Source organism: Mesoplodon bidens (assembly GCF_964165515.1).
Source record: "Mesoplodon bidens genome assembly, chromosome: 1".
In the NCBI taxonomy this organism is placed as follows: Eukaryota; Metazoa; Chordata; class Mammalia; order Artiodactyla; family Ziphiidae; genus Mesoplodon; species Mesoplodon bidens.
In genome coordinates this window covers 220,127,126-220,140,246 of record NC_138176.1, presented here as the reverse complement: position 1 = coordinate 220,140,246, position 13,121 = coordinate 220,127,126, and the positions used below count along the sequence as shown (strand labels likewise).

Sequence of the window (13,121 nt, the reverse complement as noted above, 5' to 3'; positions counted from 1 at the left end):
GACATATTAAGCAGAATTTACGCCCAGTCACACCAGCCTAGATCAGCAAACTCCCAGCTGACCTGCAAACACATAAGCTAACTCAATGGTTATTATTTTAAACCACTGAGTTTTGGGATAGTTTGTTATGCAGCATTTTTCCAGCAAGACCTAACTGATATATTATATAAATTACAGTCAAGAGAGTCGCATCTTAGTAAGATTCTTTGATACATCCTTGTTCCCATCTGCTCTTTGATCATCAATGCATTGTAATCATGGTCATGTTTTTCTCATATAGACCCAATTATCTCTGGAGTCCAGCTCTCCTGTCTCTCAGCAACTACTGTGATTTTCCCCTGCTTTGCCAGCCTTAGTTACTCTGTGCTATGTTGAGGCAACTCTGAAAGACATGTTGCTTCTCTGGGCTCCACACAAGGACTGAGGCACATTTTCCTCTGATATTTCACCCCCTAACCTATCTGAGGCTTCTGTTATTTCCTCTTCCTCCCCCAAGACTCAGCCCAGGGTTGGTAGAGGTGGAGGGTGAGCAATAGGGCTCTCTATCAGAGAAACAACCGAAGTCTAATGTCTGTCACTTCAACTCTTTTCTACCTCATCCCTCAAACCTTTTATCTTTCCTGGGGCAAAAAAATGAATTCTGATTGATTATGCATTCTTCTGAATCTGTTGTTCATGATGTAAAATTTAGGCCTTTAGTTCTTAAAAGCTTTCACTTAGAAGTCTAGAAACTTGACATTTTTGTTTGTTTGTTTGTTTTCTTAATGCAAATGGTATGCAATGTTTTCTTAATGTCTTATGGTAAAGTCTTATTGCCTGAATGGCAGAGGGTTATACGGTAAAAGAGAAGTCAGAGGGAGAAAAACAGTGTATGTTAATATATAAAAATATTATCCTCTAACACATTCTGTTATCAATAAAAAGTAGACTTGCTAATGACCTGTATCTCCAGCCTCAGGGAGTTTTACATATATTCACAAACTCATACTAATCTGTAGAATGATATATAAATGCTAGTTACTGTTATCTGTTCTACGGTTCAAGTTTATTTGTCTCTTCTATGATGCTCCTCCTAAGGGACACATACAAAATATTTTCATTAACTGCACATGATTATGTGTACTTAAAATAGACCATCCCCTTTGTGTGGCTATTACCAAGCTAATACTTTGTTATGGATACTAATTTTTTTCTTCTGTTCTGTTCTCTCTATTGATATATAACATTTTCCTTCTATGTGTGTGCCCTACTTACATTTTTAAAATATTTTGATTACATAAGTATTACATTTAAAGTATTACATTACAAAGGAGTACATTCTCCTTTTTAAAAATTTAAGACATTATAGATAAAACTAAGATCCCCTTTGATCAGCACTTTCAATTTGGAATGGATCTTTATCAGATTTTTAAAAACATTTTTTATAAATGTGTATGCCCTTGTGAAATTCACAGTATTGTTTTTGTGTGCTTGCATGTGTTTTTATCATAAATTGTATCATACTGTATGATAACTTCTATAACTTGCTAATTTTACTCAATGATATGTATTTGATATTCATTCATATTAATACATGAAGATCAAGTTTATTTCATGTAGTTAGTCTATAATATTTCATTGTATACACACACATATATATATTTGATATTTTATTTATTGTTTAATGTAGAGGCTAAATGTGCAGATTGTCTGGATTCAAATGCAAGCTCTATCACCTTGTATGACCTTAGGAAAATAACCACTGTGTGCTTCACTTTCCTCATCTATAAAATGGAGATAATAGTTCCTGTATCATTGTTACTATAAGTAAGCAGTCAATGATCTTTTAAAGAAATGAAAAAGTCAAGAAAATTGTCTTTCATTTTTACCCCCACATTTACTATTTCTGATGCTGATTACTCCTTTGTTTAGTTACAAATTTTTATTAGGTATTATTTTCTTCCCATTTGAGGAACAGATTTCCTTCTAGTGCAAGTGTGCTGGTGATGTATTTTCTAAGCTCTTATTTGTCTGAAAAGTCTATTTTGCCTTCATTTTTGAAATATATTTTTGCTAGGTATAGCACTGTAGATTGACATTTTTGTTTTTTACATATATACTTTAAATATGTCACTTCACTGTTTTCTAACTTTGTAGTTTCTGGCAAGAAGTTTGTTAAAATTCTTATCTTTGTAACTTTGTATGTAATATGTTCTTGTTTCATTTCAGATTTTCTCTTTATCACTGTTTTTCAATAATACTAATATGATGTTGTTTGGTGTGGTTTTCTTCATGTTTATTTTGTTTGATGTTTGTTGAGCTTCTTGGATTTTTGTGTTTATAATTTTTATCAAATTTGAAAAATATTCATCTAATAGTTCTTCAAATATCTTCTCTGCCTTTGCATTGCTTCACATCCCCTCCTACTAAGACTATAGTTATTTGTATATTGGTCTGCTTGATATTGTCCTACTAGTCACTGAGGCTCTGTTCATTAAAATTTGTTTTCTCTTTGTGCATTATTCTGGGTAGTTTCTCTTTTTTTGTTCACTAATCTTTTTGCCTTTGTGTTGTATTTTCCATCTCCAAGCGTTCCATTTGGGTTATTTTTATATCTTTCATTCTTCTCATTATATTTAGTTTTCCCTTAAATCTTTGAGTGTGTTTGTAATATTAATAATTGGTGTTTTAAAGTCAATGTCTGGGAATTCCCTGGCAGTCCAGTGGTTAGGACTCTGCAGTTCCACTGCAGGGGACATGGGTTCTTCAATCCCTGGTTTGGGAACTAAGATCCCACAAGCCGCACAGCACAGCCAAAAAAAATTAAATACATAAATAAATAAATATATAAAATAAAATAGATAACTCAATGTCTGATAATTGTGTCATATTCATCAGTTCTTTTTCTAATTTTAATCTATGGATTTTTCTCCTGACTATGTAATGGCATTTTCATGCTTCTTTGTGGGCCTGATTATTTTCTTATTGGATTCCACACACTAAAATTTACATTGTTGAGCTCCTGATTTTGCTGTCTTCCTTTAACAAGCATTGTACTTTGTTCCAGCAAGCAGTGAAGTTATGCAGTGCTGTTTGCTCTTTTTGGTTCTTTTAGATTTGCTAAGGTCGGTTTAGAAGAATCTTTACTCTAGTGCTAGTTTAGCCCCAGTATAAAGTCTGATCTTTCTGAGGTCCCTACTAAATGCTCTTCATATCATGAAGTTTTTCTGCTCTGACTGTTCAACTAGCCCCATTCCGGGAATGCTTCAGCCCACTGCTTTTCTACTTCCAGCCTCAAGGAGTTTTATCCTATGGATGTGGAGATTGGTATTCTGCCAAATGCTCCAGAGCAGGGGTTCCTAACCCCTGGGCCTGTTAGAATCCAGGCCGCACGGCAGGAGGTGAGCGGCGGGTGAGCCAGCGAAGGTGCATCTGCTGCTCCCCATCGCTTGCATTACCACCTGAACAATTCCCCCTCCCCCGCAGTCTGTGGAAAAATTGTCTTCCATGATACCTGGTCCCTGGTGCCAAAAAGGTTAGGGGCTGCTGCTCCAGAGGACTATTTGCAGATCTTTAGAACTGTCTCTTTACAGTTTCCTTGCCTCTGGTACTCTGCTCTGTAAGTTCTAGTCACCTTGACCTTCCTGAACTATAATCTCTGTCCTCTTAACTCTGTTAAAATACTGAAGATACAGGGGTGTGTATAGTTCCCTCCTTTAGCTGCCTAGAAACTGCCACCTGGCAGAAAGCCAAGAAAATCATATGGCTTATCTTATTTGCTTCCCTCTTCCCAAGGACCATAGGCAAATGCTGCCTGTTTCCTAATGTCTGAAAAGAGTTGTTTCATATATTTTGTCCAGTTTTCTTGTTATTTTCAGTGGGAGGGTAATTCTCTTAACCCTTCCATGATATTTTTGTTTTCTATTAACCACATTTAAAAATTATATTGTTCTTTCCTTCTTTTGAAGCAATTAAGTTTTCTTTGTTCCATAATTTTATTACATTGGTCTTCTAGTGGTTACACTTGAATTTAGAGTTCTTTCAACCAGGATCTTGGATCAGGGTTACCACATACACTGACCAGGCTGTGCACTTAATGACTCTAGGGAAAATCATTTACATGTACTTGTGTTACATTACAGCTGGTATACATTAGGATCTTTTTATATGTGATCATATTTTTATTTTTTTCTTACTGTTGAATATATTTTTTTGGATATAGAATTTTATGTTCAAAGTTATCTTTCTTCAGATATTTAAAGGTATCACTCCATTAAAAAAAATAGTCTCCGGGCTTCCCTGGTGGCGCAGTGGTTGAGAGTCTGCCTGCCGATGCGGGAGACGCAGGTTCGTGCCCCGATCCGGGAGGATCCCACATGCCGCGGAGCGGCTGGGCCCGTGAGCCATGGCCGCTGAGCCTGCGTGTCCGGAGCCTGTGCTCTGCAATGGGAGAGGCCACAACAGTGAGAGGCCCGCGTATCGCAAAAAAATAGTCTCCTATGTTACTTTTGAGATGTTGGGTATAAATCTGATTTTCCTTCCATTTTAGACTATCTGTGTTTCTGGTAGCTTTTAGGATTTTCTATTTATCCTTGATATTCTAGAATTTCAGTGCCAGTACTCAAAGTATAGATTTTAAAACACTTGTTTCTGCTTGGCAATCTGTTGTTTTTTTCTATTTGAGGACTCATGATGTTAAATTCTGAGGAAATTTTTTGCCATTATTACTTTATTTGTTGCCGGTCCTACAATCTCTCTAGTCTCTCCTTTTGAAAGTACTACTAAACAAATGATGGTACTTTTAAATCTATTCTTGTCATTCAAATTTTTTTCATTAAAAAAACCTTTTATTTTATTTCTTTGCTGTGTGCTAGAACTCTTCAGCCACATTTTCCATTTCAATAGTTCTTTAACTTTGTCCTATTGAGAATTATCTATAGATTTTTTTTAAAAAAATTCTTATTTTGAAATGATTTTAGGCGTAAAGAAGTATTGTAAAAATAGAGTTCCCATACATTTCACCCAGTTTCCCTTAATGTTAACATCTTACATAACCACTGTACAATTATCAAAACTAGGACATTAACATTGGTACAACAGTATTAATTAAATATAGACTTTACGTGAGTATTACCAGGTTTTCCACTGGTGTCCTTTTTTGTGTTGTGTTTCAAGATCCTGCTCAGTATGTCACATTGCGCTTAGTTGTTATGTCTCCTTATTCTCTTCCAAACTGTGATAGTTCTTCAGTCTTTTGTTATCTTTCATGACCTTGGCACTTTTAAAAATAGCTTTGTTGCCAAGCTTTGTTGAGGTATAATTGACATATAGTAAATTGCACATATTTAAAATTGGTAATTTAATATTTTTGCATATGTATACACCTATGAAACCATCACCACAATCAAAATAATGAACACATCCATTATTTTTGAATTCCAAAACTTCCTTGTGCCATGTCAGAATCTTTCCCTATCGCCTTCCTTCACCTCCTGTGACCTTGCAACCACTGATCAGCTCTCTGTTGCTTTAGGTTTTAAAATTTTACTTTTTATTTTTTAAAGGTTACACTTCACTTAAATGTATTACAAAATATTGGTTCCATTCCCCGTGTTCTACAATACATCCTTGAGCCTATCTTACACCCAGCAGTTTGCACTTCCCCCTCCCCCCCCATATTGCCCTTCCCTCCCACCCCACTGGTAGCCACTAGTTTGTTCTCTATATCTGAGTCTGCTTCTTTTTTGTTATATTCACTAGTTTGTTGTATTTTTTAGATTACACATATAAGTGATATCATACAGTATTTGTCTTTCTCTATCTGACTTATTTCACTTAGCATAATGCCCTCCAAGTCCACCCATATTGCTGCTAATGGCAACATTTTTTATTTTTTTATGGCTGAGTAGTATTCATGTATATATATCACATGTTCTTTAACCATTCATCTGTTGGTGGACACTTACATTGATTCCATATTTTGGCAATTGTAAATAATGCTGCTATGAACATTGGGGTGCATGTATCTTTTTCAAATTAGTGTTTTTGGTTTTTCCAGGTATATACCCAGGAGTGGAATTGCTGAGTTATATGGTAGTTCTATTTTTAGTTTTTTGAGAAACCTCCATACCTTTTTTCACAGTGGCTGTACCAATTTCGCTTTAGGAGATACTGCCAAGTTTTCCAAAGAGGTTTTACTAATTTATACTTCTACCAGCAATGCAGTTGTTCCACATTCTTGTTAACTCTTGGTTTATCAGTCTTTTCAATGTTGCCATTTTGCTGGATGTGTGATGTCTCTCTTTGTGGTTTAAATTTGCTTGTGCTGATGAGTAATGAATTGGGGCACCTTTTCACATATTCATTGGCCATTTGTGTGTCTTCTTTTATAACATATCTGGTCTTTTTTTTTTGGCTCAATTTTAAATTGCTTTTTAAAAGTACATTCTGCATAAAAGTTCCTTGTTGGATTTTTGTATTGTAGATATCTTCTTCCACTCTATGATCTGTTTTTTCATCTCTTACTGATGTCTTCTGATGAATATAAATGCTTAAGATTAATTAAATATAATTTAACAATTTTTTTTCTTTTGTGGTTAGTGCCTTTTGTATCCTGCTTAAGAAATCTTTGCTTACTCCAAGGTCATGATGATATTCTATATTTTCTTCAAAAGTTTTTTTTAATGCTTTTACTTTTTATATTGTTGTCCATGAAGAACACCAAATTAATTTGGGTGTATGGAATGAAGTAGGCATCAAGCTTTACTTTTTTTTTTTAATATGGATATCTAATTGCTCCAGCATTATTTACTAAAACTTTCATCTTTTCCCTACAGAATTTCAGTGGCATTTTTTGGGTAAATCATTTGATTGTATATGGGTGGGTTTAAATGTGATTCTGTTTTTTTGTTCCATTGTCCAATGTTACACTGTCTTAATTACTGTAGCTTTATACTAGGTCTTACAATCTGGTAGTATTATTCCTCCAAATTTGCTCTACTTCAAGATTGTTTTACTAAGTTCTTTAAATTTCCATATAGATTTTAGATTCATTTGTCAATTTCAAAAAAAAAAAGATCCCTGCTGGGATTTGGTTTTGGATTTCATTGAATCTATAGATAAATTTGGGGAGAATTAATATATTAATGATCTTGAATTCTTCCAGTCTATTGACATGTTGTGTCTCTCAATTTATTTAGGTCTTTAATTTCTCTTTAATATTTTGTAGTTTTCAGTGTAATGGTCATACACCTTTTTTTTTTTTTTTTTTTGCGGTACGTGGGCCTCTCACTGTTGTGGCCTCTCCCACTGTGGAGCACAGGCTCTGGACGCACAGGCTCAGCGCCCATGGCTCATGGGCCCAGCCGCTCTGTGGCATGTGGGATCTTCCCGGACCGGGGCATGAACCCGTGTCCCCTGCATCAGCAGGCAGACTCAACCACTGCGCCACCAGGGAAGCCCCATACACATCTTTTGATAGATTCATTTCTAGTTATTTGATTTTTGAATAAAATTGTATGTAGTATTTTCAAAAATTTCACTTACCAGTTGTTTGTTGTGTCCTAAAAATACAATTAATTTTTGTGTGTGTGTGTGTGTGGTACGCGGGCCTCTCACTGCTGTGGCCTCTCCCGTTGCGGAGAACAGGCTCCAGACGCGCAGGCCCAGCGGCCATGGCCCACGGGCCCAGCCGCTCCGTGGCACGTGGAATCCTCCCGGACCGGGGCACGAACCCATGTCCCCTGCATCGGCAGGCGGACTCTCAACCACTGCGCCACCAGGGAAGCCCAATACAATTAATTTTTGTATATCGATTTTGTTTCTAGTGACACTTTAAATTCACTTATTCTCATAGTTTGCAGATTGTTTTTGATTTTCCATGTATATAGTCATGTTTTCTACAAATAAAAGTAGAGTATTTTTCTTCTTTTCCAATCCTCATACCTTTTCCTTCCTTTCCTTTCCTATTGCACTTGACTAGGGCCTCCAGAACAATGTTGAAAATATTTGATAATGGTGTATTTTTTTGTCCTTAAGACATTATTTGTTTTCACCACTGGGGGAAACAGTGTGTGCTACTGGCATCTAGAGGGTAGAGGCCAGAGATGCTGCTAAACGTCCTACAATGAATGGACCATATTCCCACAACAAAGGATTATCCGGTCCAATGTCAACAACACCAATTTGAGAAACCTTGGTGTAAGGGAAAGTAGACTAACAGCTCATAAACCTTAGGGCATGGCTGCTGATATTCATAACCTTGACCATGAATCATTAGGGAAACATTAGATTTTGATCAGCACACTCTAAAATGTAATGCAGTCTAGAAAGATTTATGTAAAAATGGTTAAGATTTGCAATGATTTGGGACTTAAAGACATGTTTCAATTGTCTAAAAAATTAATTTATGTGGAAGCTCTTATTTCCAAATCGTGCCAAATGCAAGAACAATTACAGAAAGGCAAGACCTCGTTACAATTTTTATATTGTTCAACGATAATTTAAAAAACATTTCTGGCTTACTGGTTTGATATTTGCAAAAAGAGAGTATTAAAAAAAAAGAAAAGAAGTTCTAAAACAAACCGCAGTTTGGACAGCAGGGCCCCAGTGAACATTCTTCCTCTCTATAGAGACCTTTACACAATTGTGGGCCCGGACCTCAACTGCATCTGGCTATCAGCTGGGAATTCACTCAGAAGGGGCTTCACCTGCAGACCGATCATCCCTTTCACCTTCAGGGCTGGGACACCCTCAGGTGGTGCATGGAAGAGCCAACTAAATTTGGTGTAATTGCAGCAGGTTTCTGGAATTCATCTGGAGGGGAGCAAAGGTGGTATAGAAGGGAACTATGCAGAAGTTCAGGGAAGGACAAACTGTGCTGAAAATAAAAAGAATATGCAACAACATCTGGAAATTGATTGAAAAAAGGCAACAACTGAAGAAAGTGCATCTGGGGAAGAGAAAACAGGACCCAGATTGCCATGGATCTGGAAAGATCAGGAGAGCAGAGAAAGTTCTATTAAAAAAAAAAAAAGACCCTGTGGCCATGCAGCAGGAAGCAAACAAACTTGTCTTGGCTTCCTGACCAAGAAATCGCTATCTGTATCTCAGCATGCTTTCTGAGTTATGAAATATGTACAGGAAGGAAGCCCAGAAGAGCCATAAATTCCAGTGGTAAGGAAAGATGGCACTGTTATGGCAGAACACAAAAGGTGCAGAGTTGAGCGGAGATCGTCTCTGTAGCTAACAGGTCATCTGTTAGGCAGAAATAAGCAAATTTCATTGCCTCTTTGATCACTGCATTCCATCAATCTCCTCAATGAAATGTTTTCTTGAGTCCTGGATCACAATATCACCAAATAGCTCAGATGACACTGGCTCGTGATGTGGCATATGTGTATTTCTCTGTGTGTTTTTAACATAACAATGAATAATAACCACATCCGCCCTGCTGTTCATAAATCACTCTATCATCACAGTTTCCCATCATACAGAGCCAATCACGTTCTCCCTGTCCATCTGAAGAATGAAGAGAGCCCAGCATTATTCACTGGACCTCAGTGTCCTCATTTAAGTCACAGAGGAACGAGTGTGTAATGCAATCTTCATATACAAAGTGAGTCTGTCATATCAAATCTCCAGGGACGATGAGGTGAGGACCACCAGAGCTGCTAGCTGGTGTTTCTCATGGAGACTCAAAACTAGGACATAATTCCCTTCTCTGTTAGGACTGTGGTAGGACTCTTTGTCAAGAACATGGTCATGTTTCTCAGGAAGCTCACAGATTTCTTCCTATTGTGGTATTTTCATTCTCCTTTGTTAGCAATCTCTTTCCTTTAGTTCTTTTGGGAGAGGAAGCTTAGCCCACTCTACAATGCCGAGCCTTAAATTTTAAAGAAAGGATGCTATTCTGTAGTCCCTATTATGCTAATCTGTGGAGGAGAGGAAGGTGGGGAAGTCTACTATTTGGAAAGCATTTTGCCTCTAAAGACAAAAAATGACACAGTACACAGACACCTACTATTATGGGTTGAATCCCTACACCCCAAATTCGTAACTCCCAGTATCTCAGAATGTGTTTGTGTTTGGAGTAGGACATTTAAAGAAGTAATTAATTTAAAATGAGGCCATTAAGGTGGGCCCTAATACAACATGACTGGTGTCCTTTTAAGAAGAGAAGATTAGGACACAGAGGGAAGATAATGTGAAGAGGTACAGAGAGATGGCCATCTGCAAGCCAAGGAACAAGGCCTCAGAGAAAAACCAATGCTGCCAACACTTTGATCTCAGACTTCTAACCTTCAGAACTGTGAGCTAATACATTTTTGTTGTTTAAGCCACCTAGTCGGTGGTAGTTTGTTATGGCAGCCCTAGCAGACTAATACACCTATATACAGCTTGATGTGTTTTTCTGGATAAATAGTAGAGGAGTAGAGAAGTGAAACAGAAAACTTGTGTTAGGAAGCAAGCTACCATTGTAGGCAACTAACTGGGGCTCATTCCCACAAGAGAGACCTGGGAAGAGGGTACAGAACAGACCTTAGAGGTGTCACTCTTGAAGCCATATATCTAAGAGTAAAATTGCTGGGTCACGTGTTAAGTCCTTGTTTAACATTTTGAGGAAGTGCCAAACTATACAGTAAGTCCCCTACATACAATCGAGTTTGGTTCTGAGAGCACATCCTTAAGTCCAATTGGTTTGTAAGTCCAACAGAGTTAGCCTAGGTACCCAACTAACACAATCAGCTATATAGTACTGTACTGTAATAGGTTTATAATTCTTTTCACACAAATAATACATAAAAAACAAAGGCAAAAAATAAAGAAAACATTTTTAATTTTACAGTACAGTACCTTGAAAAGTATAGCAGTACCAGCTACGTCACTGCTGCTTTTGCACTTGCTTCCAGACATCCTGGGCTTGAAATAAAAATACTGTACCACTGTACTCTATACAGTACTGTATGGCAAAGTACACAAAAGCACAGCCACTTTTAGAGGGTATACGCATGTGACAATGTACTCCAGACGTGAGCTAACTCACGTGATTGGACATGTGAACCCACGTTCGCATTTTTGAAGGTTCGAAACTTGAAGGTTCGTATGTAGGGGACTTACTGTATTCCACAGAGGCTGCATCACTTTAAACACCCACTAGCAATGTTTGAAGGTTTTAATACTCCACATCCTCATCAATATTTGCTATTATCAGTCTTTTGTTATAGTCATCCTAGTGGTTGTAAAGTGATATCGTGTGGTTTTTATTTGCATTTCTCTAATGAGTAATGATGTTGCACATCTTTTCATGTGCTTATTGGCCATTTATATATTTTCTTTGGAGAAATATCTATTCAAATACTTTGTTAAATTTTTAATGGGGTTATTTGTCTTTTTATTGTTTAATTGTAAGAATTCATTGTGTTCTGTATACCATTTGTTGAAAAGACTATTCTTTTCCTCATTGAATGGTCTTAGCACCCTTTTCTAAATCAACTGACCATAGATGTATGGGTATATTTTTGGACTCTCAATTCCAGATGACTGATCTATGTCTATCTTTATGCAAGCACCACAAAGTCTTGATTACTGTAACTTTATAGTAAATTTGAAATTGGGAAGCATAAATCCTCCAACTTTGTTCTTTTGAAAGATTATTTTGGCTATTTTGAGTTTCTTGCAATTCCATATGAATTTTAGGATCAGCTTGTTAGTTTCATCAAAAGGAAAACTTCCGGGTTTCCCTGGTGGCGCAGTGGTTGAGAGTCCGCCTGCCAATGCAGGGGGCATGGGTTCGTGCCCCGGTCCGGGAGGATCCCGCGTGCCGTAGAGCGGCTGGGCCCGTGGGCCATGGCTGCTGAGCCCGCGCGTCCGGAGCCTGTGCTCCGCAACGGGAGAGGCCACAGCAGTGAGAGGCCCGCGTACCGCAAAAAAAAAAAAAAAAAGGAAAACTTTCTTTGCATTTAGTTTGTTCCTCTAAAGGTGGAAGGATGGGTTATTGATCTGAGACCTTTCTTTTTTCTTAATATAGGCACTTATAGCTATAAATTTCCCTCTAACAACTGCTTTAACTACTTCCATAAGTTTGGGTATGCTGTATTCATTCATCTCAAAGCATTTTCTAATTTCCCCATGATTTCTTCCTTGAAACATTGTTTTTTTTAAGAAAGTGTTGTTTGATTTTCACATACTTGTGAATTTTTCCAATTTTCTTCTGTTATTGATTTCTCATTTCATTCTGTTTTGGTCAGAGAACATACTTTGTATGATTTCAATCCCTTTAAATTTATTGATACTTATTTTATGTCCTAACATATGGTCTCACCTGGAGAATGTTTCATGTACAATTGAGGAGAATGTGCATTGTCCTGTTGTTGCGTGGAGTGTTCTATAGATCTCTGTTAGGTGTAGTTGGCTTATAATGCTATTCCAGTCTTTGATTTACTTGCTGACGTTTTGTCTAGTTGTCCTATCTCTTATTGTAAGTGGAGTATGAAATCCCCAACTGCTGTTGAACTGTCTATCTCCCTTCAATCTTGACAGTTGTTGTGTCATGTATTTTAGTGTGCTGTTATTAGGTGCAGTTGTCTTTTGAATCAGATAGGAGGAAAAATATGAGTTATAAACAAAATCTTATTTATTCGGTCTTTTATTTTTACCTATGTCGCTACCTTTGCTGGCACTTATTTTTCTCATATAGATTTGCCACTGCTTTTGTCTTTTAATTTCATTTTAGTATACTCTTTAGTATTTCTTGTATGGCAGGTCTCAGGTTCATTTATGGTTTCTCATTTATTTCTTTCAGAAAGAAGACCATGTAACCATCTGAGTGGCTATGAAAATCATTACAAATGACTGATAAAATGATAGAACAATAATGACTCTTTATTACGAAAATATTTCATGTTCTTAGGAAAATACTGTAGTCCTTTTATTTTAAACCAGTTTAAAAAGTTCTCTTGTTTTTAAAACTGAAAAAAAAAAACCTTTTCCATAAGAGCGATGGAAAAACCCTTCCTGAATGTAGCAATACTAATAATTAAATTATGAAAAGCACTTCAGTTTAAATTATGAAATAAATTCTTTGTGAAATCAAATCTGGACCTGCAAACAATGGTGTTTGTTTAAAAAACTGAACAAGGGAC

At 36.8% G+C, this 13,121-nt stretch overlaps 1 protein-coding gene across 1 annotated transcript in view; it reads left to right on the top strand.

Moving 5' to 3' along the window:
- ANAPC10 (anaphase promoting complex subunit 10) overlaps positions 1–12,972 on the top strand; it is a 225,149-nt gene extending 212,177 nt beyond the window's left edge. The window contains exon 5 of the mRNA XM_081232972.1: positions 12,782–12,972. Within this exon, the coding sequence (XP_081089098.1) occupies positions 12,782–12,805 (24 nt within the window). The 3' untranslated portion in view covers positions 12,806–12,972. The remainder of the gene's footprint in view (positions 1–12,781) is intronic.
- The last annotated feature ends 149 nt before the right edge of the window (positions 12,973–13,121 follow it).